General features: G+C 38.7%; 1 protein-coding gene across 9 annotated transcripts in view; it reads left to right on the top strand.

Annotated features, from left to right (window-relative positions):
• The window catches only part of sun1b (Sad1 and UNC84 domain containing 1b), a 36,249-nt gene extending 29,894 nt beyond the window's left edge, over positions 1 to 6,355 (top strand). For all 9 annotated transcript variants that reach the window (XM_077497266.1, XM_077497242.1, XM_077497232.1 and 6 more), the window contains 10 exons: positions 23 to 286; positions 364 to 456; positions 737 to 825; positions 907 to 1,033; positions 2,001 to 2,291; positions 2,498 to 2,582; positions 4,110 to 4,225; positions 4,318 to 4,485; positions 4,577 to 4,669; positions 4,990 to 6,355. In XM_077497266.1, the coding sequence (XP_077353392.1) occupies positions 23 to 286; positions 364 to 456; positions 737 to 825; positions 907 to 1,033; positions 2,001 to 2,291; positions 2,498 to 2,582; positions 4,110 to 4,225; positions 4,318 to 4,485; positions 4,577 to 4,669; positions 4,990 to 5,106 (1,443 nt within the window). In that variant the 3' untranslated portion in view covers positions 5,107 to 6,355. The remainder of the gene's footprint in view (positions 1 to 22; positions 287 to 363; positions 457 to 736; positions 826 to 906; positions 1,034 to 2,000; positions 2,292 to 2,497; positions 2,583 to 4,109; positions 4,226 to 4,317; positions 4,486 to 4,576; positions 4,670 to 4,989) is intronic.
• Positions 6,356 to 10,995: the final 4,640 nt, after the last annotated feature.

Genomic DNA, 10,995 nt, shown 5'->3' on the forward strand with positions numbered 1-10,995 from the left:
TGGTGCCCCCCCCTCCCCTCAGCCAATTGCATTCCCTAATGTGGACTTGGATCGCCTCGAACATTTGGAGCGCCAGCTCGCTCTGCTGTGGCAGCGAGTCCAGCAGAGCGACCAGAAGCAGGACAAGCATCACGCGGACTTAATGGCCCTGTACACCATCCTGAGGGAGAAGCTCCACACCGAGACCGACAGGGAGACGTTGGGCCTGTGGGTGTCGTCCCTGCTGGAGCAGAGGCTGGCCGTGCTGCAGGGAGAGCTGAAAAAGGACCATGCCCTTCGAGAGCAGGTAATAGAACACGCATGCCTTCTGTTGCTGCTGTCAACTTTCATGTTTGCTTACATTGTCATTTGGCATCCCTGCAGAGCGACGGGCAGCTGAAAGCGCTTCAAGGGAGTCACGCGACACGGTTAGCAGAGTTGGATTTGCTGCTCAAAGCTCTGGCTGCCAAGACCGAGGTATGCTTGAGGCAAAGGCTTTGAATGCAGGTCTGCAAAATGCATGGCCTACAAACAGGGATGCTGGTTCACGATGCAGTGTTTTAAGGTTATGAATGGCGTACAGGAATTAGTTAGGATATGCTGTCACACGACATTTAGTGCTTCTCATTGAATTGTATTAGCAGTCCTGCATAGAAAAGTTGAAGACATTGTGAATGTATACTTTACTGTACATGCTTATGGATCTATTTTTTAGCGTGTTTTATAAATCGTGTGTCATCATTTTCCTGTGTTGTAGGAGGTGCAACTTAAGCAGCTGCAATATGAACTTGACATAGAAAAAATGCAAGTTGCTGCTGCTCAAGCAGTTGACAAGCCTCGTCTTAGGTACACACACACACACACACTGACACTTGGCTTTAATGATGAAAGGAAGAAGCTCTAAAGTGTGTTTCTTATCGCCCGCAGTGTGGGAGTTCAGCAGGAGGTGCACGATGCGCTGCAGGCTGAGGTGCAAAGACTTGAGCTGGACTTGGGAAAAATCCGGCAGGACCTGCACAGCAAGTATGAGCAGATGGACTCGCTGGAGCAGAAGGTAAGATGCAAATTCCCTAATTGTTTTAATTTACTCATAAATGTAACTACTGAACCCCGCCATTTGTGGAGAGTAGCGACAGATTTGACAACACCTCAACAAAATAACATTTTGTGTGTAGATGCCACAAGATGGCAGCAAAGCACTAAAGCATATAAGACCGTGAAGTAATGAGATTGTTCAAAACAAACTAATTTCACATGAGGCTCATCATCAACTCAGACATTCAATTTTAATGAAAGAGCCTAACCGATTGATACAAATGACAAAATTTGGCAGAAAACTATGCTGATAACCAATTGGGGGGAAAAAAATAATTGAAAATACAAATATTGACTTTTTTGGTCCCCTACAGGAGAAGTCATCCCAATTATGTATGTATTTATTTTTTTTTACAATCATATGTTCTATACAGCCCTACTAGTCTAATCATGGTATCGTGATTAACATGACATTTTATGGGATATGAATTAAAGCAGCAAAATCCACCTGTTTGATCCATCTCAGTGGGCGGCCATTTTGCCACTTGCTGCCGACTGCAAATGACATCATAGTTGGTCGTTACCTGAACCCTGATCAAATGTGATGTCATTTTAAGTCGACAAAGTGTTACAATGGCCGCCCTCTGAGATAGATAAAAATGGTTGGATTTTTCTGCTGTATTCATACACCACAAATGCAATATTAATCAGAATGTTTGGACAAGTGAGGATGCATACAACATATTTGTGAGTTGACTTCCCAGGAATTACAGTTTCAACATTTGTCCACTTAATTTTTGTTTGAATGTCCTTGTTTTTGTCTTATGTTGTAAAGTATTAATATGTCAAAATAATAATTCACAATAATGATAAACCTACTAGTAATCTGATGATGAAATTGACCCTGAGCTTATTCTGTCATGATTAGTTCTCGTATAATATTAATTTCAATACCTTTTACCTTGTCTCTCCATCTGACATCTCAGGTTTCCTCCCAAGTCCGTAAGGAGTTGCATGCTCTGTTCTTCGGCATCGGCTCGCCAGGTGAAGGTCAGGGCGAGGTGCCCGAGTCTCTGCTCGTCTGGCTGTCCCAGCGCTACGTGAGCACGCCTGACCTGCAGGCGTCGCTGGCCGCCCTGGAGCGCCGCATGCTGAGCAACCTTTCCCAGCAGCTGGAGCTGAGCCACGCTCAGACTCTCAGCGAGGTGGGGTCCGTTGTTGGCACGGTGACCAGCACGGTGCAAAGCGCTGCCTCTGCTGAGGGCATGTCAGGAGAGGTACAGGAGATATCACAAAATTCAAATAGAATACTGTGGAACTTCTAAAGGTGAACGTGCTAAATACAATTAGAGCTCAACTCAAATTCTCTGGAATGCATTGGATCAAAAGGCAAACAAATTTAATCCAACTTTGGAGGTTCCACTGCACTTTGCACTTTTTTAAGGGTTTTTATTTATTAGTAATCATGTACTGTGTATCCCAGCAAGTCAAAGTGATTGTCCAGAATGCGCTGAAGCTCTACTCGCAGGACAGGACCGGTCTCGTGGACTATGCCCTGGAGTCTGGAGGTAAGAAAGAAAAGTACCCTGGCACACAGATCCTGAAAGCTCCGTGCTTAGTTAACATCCCATCTGGGTGTTAGGAGATTAGCTTGCTAGCGTACTCTGTCACTTATGTAATGGGCACGTGGGCGTTAGTGAGACTTGAGAATTGCGTAGACTGTTGCGAAGACTGAATTTTACCAGTCTTCCTGACATGTAAATGCCAAAAAGTGATTTGTGTAAAGTGCATATTTGGTTGCTTTTGTGTGATCATACTGTTGATTATCATGCAAAAAACGAAAATTAAAAAAATTATTTCGTTAAAACAAAAATATAAAAAACGGAAATGCTTTTTAAAAAAATAAAATAAAATTAACAAACTACATTTTATGTTTACAAAACTAACTAAAACTAACTATAATTATAGCAAAAATGTCCTTCGTTTTATTCTTTGGTAATTAATTTAATGCTCGAGTCTTTGGGGATGATTTTAAGCAGATTTATTTTTGACATTCACCGGAATAAGGACGTTTCAGTGTGTCACACAGAAGTGACGTCATCTAGCAGCAGCCAATTGAAAAGGACCTTCAGTTGACGTTGCTCCCATGGTGTGTTTTTTCAATATTGCACACAAGTCATAAACATTTTTTTTTAAACTAAAACTAATACTGAAACATTGTTTTTTTTTAATATTGCGCACAAGTCATGCACATTTTTTTTAAACTAATACTGAAACATTGTTTTTTTAAATACATAGTCATAGTCATACACATTTTTAAAAAAACTAAAACTAATACTGAAACTGGTGGGGTTTTTTTAAATATTGCGCACAAGTCATACACATTTAAAAACAACAACAAAAAAACGAAAACATACTGAAACATTGTGTTTTTTAACTCTTTTACTGCCACATGTTAGGGGAAAAAAACATTGCCCATTGAAAAGAGATACAATGCTGCCAACTGCTAGCCATAGTTAGGTGGTGTTTTTGATTCCACAACCCATTGACTAGGCAGCCCTGCACTTAGACGTTGCTCCGTCCATTTAAGGAAGGAAGGAAAAAAAAAAAACATAGATGACGTCATTTCATGTTTATGGCAGCATACATCGTGATTTTACTAATCGTTATTAAATGTTTTTGGCAGTCAGTTAATTATTGCGCACGTCATACACATTTTTTATAAAACTAAAATTAATGCTGAAACTAACTAAAACTAAACATTTATTAAATAATTAAAAGTAATAAAAACTAACAGACCCACCCTGAAAACTAATTAAAACTAACTAAAAAAACAAAACTCAAAACGAACTAAAAACTAACTAAAATGAAACTTCCAAAACTATAATAACCCTGGCCTCATGTCAGGGTGATTTGTTTGTATTGAATCATTTTAACTACTGAATGCAGTTGTGTATGTAACATGGGTTCTTGATTATTTACATACATGTTGTTGATGCTTTATGATCCTCAGTCTTAAATGACTTGCCGCCATCGTCATCAATTTTTCGGCCCAATGCCATTTTGACTCCCAATATACATTTGTGTGCATTCAGGCGGTAGCATCCTCAGCACTCGCTGCTCAGAGACGCACGAGACCAAGACGGCCCTCTTGAGTCTCTTCGGCATCCCGCTTTGGTACTTCTCCCAGTCCCCTCGCATTGTCATCCAGGTGGGTCACATGCACCAGTGCCAAAGCCCAAAGACGTTTAGTAATGCCACATATTTAGGAAGCACGCTCTGATTTGTCTTCCACTCCATCAGCCTGACGTGCACCCGGGCAACTGCTGGGCGTTCAAAGGCTCGCAGGGTTACCTCGTCATCCGGCTTTCCATGAGAATCCGACCCACGTCCTTCGGTTTGGAACATATTCCCAAAGAGCTGTCCCCCACCAAGACCATCTCCAGTGCCCCACGGGACTTCACTGTCTTTGTAAGTAACAGGAACCAATTAAAAACAACAACAAAAAAGCCAAGCAAATAATGGGGATGTGAGTGATTATATTTGTTTTGCCCTGCTACAGGGTCTGGATGACGAGTATCAAGAAGAAGGCGAGTTGCTTGGCCACTACACCTACCAGGAAGATGGAGAATCACTGCAAATCTTCCCTGTTAAGGTCATTTGCATTTTGACAAATTGGTTTATATAGTAGGGCTGAGGGATTCATCGCTTCTATTAATCCATTTGAGTTCATTGCCTGAATGTTGCTTTTTTTACATCAAAAACTGGAAGCAGACAATATCAGTAGAATCATTTTTACAAATGTTTTGTGTGTGACAACTGAAATCTGATGAAGAAAGAAAAAAAAATCTGATTTTTTTTTAAAAGACTTTAGTTGAAGACTAATTTACCCAAACCCTGGTGTGTTGTCTGATTCCACACATGGAGCAAAACTTTTAACCCGCTGCCTCGCTTTGGCTCTTCTTTACCTTCCAGGAGCCGACGGAGAAGACTTTCCAAATCATGGAGGTGCGGGTGCTGTCCAACTGGGGGCATCCTGACTACACCTGCTTGTATCGCTTTCGAGTCCACGGAGAGCCGCAGCCTCAGTGAACCAACCACCACTTAATCACTAACACACAATATCGATACCCTGGACATCTGTACATACAGGAAAGGCACTCTGAAATACCTGGATGTTTATAATTAGGAGAGAAAATGCGACAAAGTTGTGGATTGTAAGAAGTGGGCCGACTGGTGGTGGGGAGTATTTGTTAGTGCTGTAAAAATCACAGGGACGTCCAAATGGAGACTTTTTTTTTAGGACAAGTCCAAATATCTTGTATTTCCTAAGACACCTCTTGCACTGAATGAATCTACGAGGGCACAAGACTCACTAAGCAACCTAAAATGGAACCCAGGCGGGTTCCTCTCTCCTCTCGTCCTGCATCCTGTTGTGATTTGGGCAGTTTTTGTTTTGTTTTTAACTTTTTTTTTTTTTTTTTTTTTTTTTGCCGGCATCATGTGTCATTCATTTCACGCCACCAGCGGATGGGAATGTTTTTCTACGTTGTGATGCAAGTCACCCTTTAAGGACCCTGCAACACTATAAACCACTTGAGGAGGCCCTTACGCTCGCTCTGTAAATTAACCAGCAAAGACAAACTATGTGAGTGATTTTGGACGGACTCCTTTTGTCTCCAGAACTTTTTTTTTAACGTACGCTTTCATGTGAGTTGGCTCTGAAAGTCATGTGCCTGCATCTCCAATTGGTAATCAATTCAGAATGGTTAGAATCTTAATTACGCTTGTGGGTTTTTATTTTTTCTTCCTGTCTGCCTTTAGCTAAGTTGCCCGCTGCTTCCCTTTATCCAAGACCTAGACCGAATGTAATCTAAATTTTATGTCCATCATATAGTCGGTATTTTTATGAAATCTTATATGCTTTCATCATTTTTTGTATCAAAACAACCCATTATTATTGTTGGATTATTTTAACCACTGTTTGTTTTGGGTAAATTATGTTTTTGTAAAGATGCACTGCAGATGTGGTCGTTTGTGGCGCAGGACTTCTTTAATTGGGGTTGGTGGGGAGAATTGTCATTTTGATTGCAAATATTAATGGAATGCCTAAATTATGTACAAAAATGTTTTAACCCGCTTATTTATTAAGAGGCCAATGGATGACACTAGTATGCGAGTTCTGCCATGTATATTTTGTCGAAAGCTCTTCAGTGCATTTTGGAAGCATCTTGGGATTGTTTGTTTTTTAAGAAGAAAGGATAAAATGGCTATTTTTGTTCTGTCATGAGACAAGTGCTTTGGAAAATATTCCAATAAAGAACTTAATTTTGAATTGTAACCATCCCTCAATTCATTTAATTAAACTTTACAAATTTGTAATTATATTACATTTCCTTGTCGCTAACACCTTGATTTAATGCGACAGACGGTACATACAACCTGAACCGTTCAAAGCTGAAGACAATTTGGGAAAAGGAGTCTTCAATCAACCCGGCATGCATATTTTTGGAACGTGAGAGGAAACCCACGCAGGTCCAGGGAGAGCATGCGTACTTCTGAAAGCTGAGGCTGACGTGCTAACCAGTCGGTCACTGTGCCACCCGTTTAGGAAATAGTACATTTGAACTGCACTCCAAACGTGATGAGCAAACTTGGTGCTCAAATGCTTCATTTGTAAAACTTACTCGGCCTTTTTTTTATTTTTATTTTTTATTTTTTTTTATATCTAACCGGGGCAAAACAACAGGTGCTTGAGCACCATCTAGTGGCTTTGTGTGCACAAGCCACAAAAATGCTACAGTAGGTACACGCCGTACGCTTAAAAAGCTTTATTTCCTTATTCAATTTTCATTCTGGATTTATGCAATACACGGCTATTTTTCTTAATTTAAAAATGTAGGGGTACAGTTCATTTCAATTGGGAAAAGTGATTGGATATATTGCACGGGTAAACATGGCTACAAACTTGGTCACGAACAAATTAAAATCGTTCGTTCCAAGTGAATACCAACAGGTCCAGTGCGTTTTATTAGCCAAATCGCAGACATGTAGGGTCTTGAGCACGAACAATTGTCATCTGCTGCCCCTTAACAAAAAAAAAAAAAAGCAAAACCGCAACTCATCACTCAATTTAGGAGTTTTCTCAAGGTGACATTTAAATGACGTCACAGCCCTGCTTTTGGATTGTTTTTTTTCTTGGTGGTTATGTAAATTTTGTCATTAATTCACAAATGTGTTTGGGTCTTGCAATTTCAGAGCCTTCTTTTGTCCATAGCATAGTAAGTCCCATGATGCTGTCCGGCTTCAGATGAGGACCCCAGAAGATTGGAGAAAGATGCTATGTACTTATCTCTGGACCAAAAACCGAGCGTAGTTATCAGGAGTAAGTCAATACTGAGACTTCCTCATTTCACTAGAAAAAAAAAGTTTCGATTTTTTTCCCCACTAAACTTTAATGTAATGTTATCCTGTTCAGAATATTTGGTCAACCTCCTACACTAAGTTTTTGCTCATAAATGAACTGCGAGCAGATAACATGTACATGCAAACATCAAAATAACATGAGGTAATGACAGGATGGACATTTTTGGCAAGCTGCATGCGTACTGTTTAAAAAATGTTATGAATTTCTGAACGTACATACAATTGATATTTCACTCTGACAAGGTAGACATGTTGAGTTTGACAACATCCAACAATACATAATAAAAGTTTATGAATATTTATTGTGCAACCTCCACTGTTCCAGTCTCTATTATTGAGAAAGACAAACCGGTGTTGATAAATACGTCACATAAACAGGTTCAGATGTTCTAAAGCTCCAGGAGATCCTCCCCTACTGGTTACCTTTTATAAATGGAAGAAACCCCAAGTCAGTCGAGCACAATTTTGACTGAGGTCACATTCTGCCTGCCATTTCCCAACCAGCTTTATTTCATACTGGTAAGTAACAACAAAAGAAAAAAAAAAGTTTTTTGTTTGTTGAGATGTTCCTTGTTGAGATAAATTGAAATATTTCTTGTATATTCTGACTTTGATTCCATTTTTCATTGTCTTAAGTGAGTTTGCAGGTTATATTCAATAGTATTATTTAAAGCAATTTATAAAGACATAACAAAACACAGTTTTGTAACTAGTAAGGTATATAAGTTTCTTGTACATTAATAGTCAAATAAATGCATGTGATGTGTTAATATATTGCATTGTATCAATTTTATGGTTTATCCTAGATAGTTGTACCATAGTTAATAGTTATGTGATATTTTCTGTGTACAGAATTTGGAAATGTTGGTAACTAGCAATACTCTACTAGCAAATGCAGTATTTATTTAATACTGTGATAGTATTCACTGCCAAAATAATGCATTCTCTACATCAGAATCTGAGATCTTTGCTATTAGATAATATAATACTGTATATATTATTTAGGGAGAAGTTGCTGACACAGCAGTAATGCATTAGTATATATTATGAATTTAATATTTATTTAATCCCAGTAAATGTTGCCAAAAGAATATTCCCTCTAAAGCAAAGGCTATTTGATGTTATTAGTGTGTGTAGGTGTGTATAAAATAAAAATGTATTTTTTACTACTTAAATGCTTTACAAAATACACTCAGGTAAATTGAAATATAATTAAATTCAAAATAACTGCATAGTAAATAATTATCATGGGACCGGGCATGTATATTTACTGTATACATTTTATGTATTTAAAAAATAAATAAATGAAAATGCAATTGCTTAGGCTTGTATTCTTTTAATGGCATGCAAAAAAAGAAAACAATGTAAACATTTTTTTTTTGTGACCACCCCCCCCCCCCCCCACACACACACACACATCCCACCCACGCGTAAAACCAAAATTGATTCCACGTTGTGTCTCTGGAGACGATCTTGTCGGTGTGATTAGTCCCACGAGGAAATCCACAGAGGGACCAGGCTGCCCCTGGTGGCCACACAAGGAACACTCATTGCCTCAGGAACCAAAACCTCACGGTTCTAAAAAAAAAAAAAAAAAAAAAAAAAAAGACATTGCATCTGTCTTGGTAGTCCACAATAAAAATACAAAAATCAAACAAATTCACATACAGAAACGTTAAACACTTGCAACTTGTAAGGGTCTATTCGTCAGATGACAAAGCAGGCCGTTAAAGTGCAGACAGGCGACAGCCGTCCTTTTATTCACCTCAAAAATGGGCGGAACTTGGATCCGGGATCCTCCTGAGTGATGGAGATGTCCCGTAAACAGAGGCCCCGGGTCCCAGAGGAGGAATCTCCACAAAAGTCGCAATAACAAGATAACAGCCTGAGGAGAAGAAGGAGCCCTGATGGGTTTAAAACGTGTTTACGCTCTGCTAAAGTTGTCACAAGTTACAGCAGACCCGCACTATATCACAGTTTATCATTCGAGCCACTGCAAAATATTAAAAATCCCTTTTTGAATGGGAGTCAGCACACACCTGCCAATGTTTCAAATTCTACTATTTAACCCCAAATAGAGTTCAGATGTTCTAGTAGGATTTTCCTGATATTTTTTTTTCTTTCTAGCAGAAGCCAGAAGGTTTTGTGTTGTGGAGGGAATTATGAACAGTTCAACCTTGACTAGGACTCCAATTCCCCTTAGAGTAGGGGTCGGCAACCTCTATCCATCCATTTTCTTAACCGCTTTTCCTCACCAAGGTCGCGGGGATGCTGAATCATCCCAGCTGGCTTCGGGCAGCAGGCGGGGAACACCCCGAACTGGTTGCCAGCCAATCCAGGTCCTTTACTGTCAAAAGAGACATTTTAGGCCAAATAAATAACAACAAATCTGTCTGAAGCCACAAAACATTTAAACATTGTGATGTTGTCTTAGTCTAATGTACCGAGGACCCAACACCTAATTAGTGCCCCTGCTGCACGCCTGCACCGTCCATAACAGAAAATATAAGCAGCATTCAATACTTTGAGATTTGTGTTCTTTACATAAATTTTTAGACCGTTCTGTCCATTTTTTTATTATTATTATTATTATTTTTTTTTTTACATTTTTGACAATTTTATGGACATATGGTAATTTTCTGCCCCTGCTTCCTTTTTTGGACATTTCATGTGGGGTTTTTTTCTGCCTTTTTTGCTGTCAATTTTCTGACGTTTTTGGCAATTTTGTGGGCATTTTATGGTCATTTTTGGGATTCATTCTGGTTTTTATTTTATGATTACTTTCTTTCCTTCATTTTCTTAAATTTTTTTTTGTTTTTTTTTTTGCAAATTTGTAAACATTTTCTGGTTACTCTGAACATTTTCTTTACTGCTTTTTCTTATATCAATTTTATGACTTTATTGTAGCAATTTTGTGGACATTTTATGGTAGTTTTGGGGATTTCTTTTTTTTGGGTTTTGGACATTTTAAAGTTAGTTTTTAAACGTTTTTTTTTTTGCCTTTTTAAAAAATACTGTGGCAGTTTCATGGACATCATTTTATGATAATATTCTGCTTTTCCCTCTTGATTTTTTGACATGTTTTAGGCCATTAAAAAAACAAAAACAAAAAAAAAACTATTTACTCTACCTTTTGTCTCTTTTTCTGACAACTTAAAAATTTGGATCACTACTTCATTTCAAGAAAATGTTTTCTAAAAATAAAGACAAATATGTAAAATAATAATAATAATAAGTTCTTTTTTTTTTTAAGAGATGCACAGGGAGCCACATATGACTCCAGAGCCACAGGTTGCAGACCCCTGTCTTACAGAAAATGGAATGGGAAGGGTATTTGAAATTGTTTATTATTCTACCTATCCCTATACACCTTGACTAAAGCCTCAATTCCCTTTAGACAAAATGGAGGGAATTATGAACAAAGTGTTTTGGCTTCTGCTAGAAAACACAAAAATGTCAACTAAAAGGAGTTGAATCAGAGGCATTTCAGGGTCACGGTGTTTTTTGAAATCCCCTATCCCATTTTGCACTCTTCTCCCATCAGAGTGCACCGTC

Source organism: Festucalex cinctus, chromosome 1, assembly GCF_051991245.1.
Source record: "Festucalex cinctus isolate MCC-2025b chromosome 1, RoL_Fcin_1.0, whole genome shotgun sequence".
NCBI classification, from domain to species: Eukaryota; Metazoa; Chordata; class Actinopteri; order Syngnathiformes; family Syngnathidae; genus Festucalex; species Festucalex cinctus.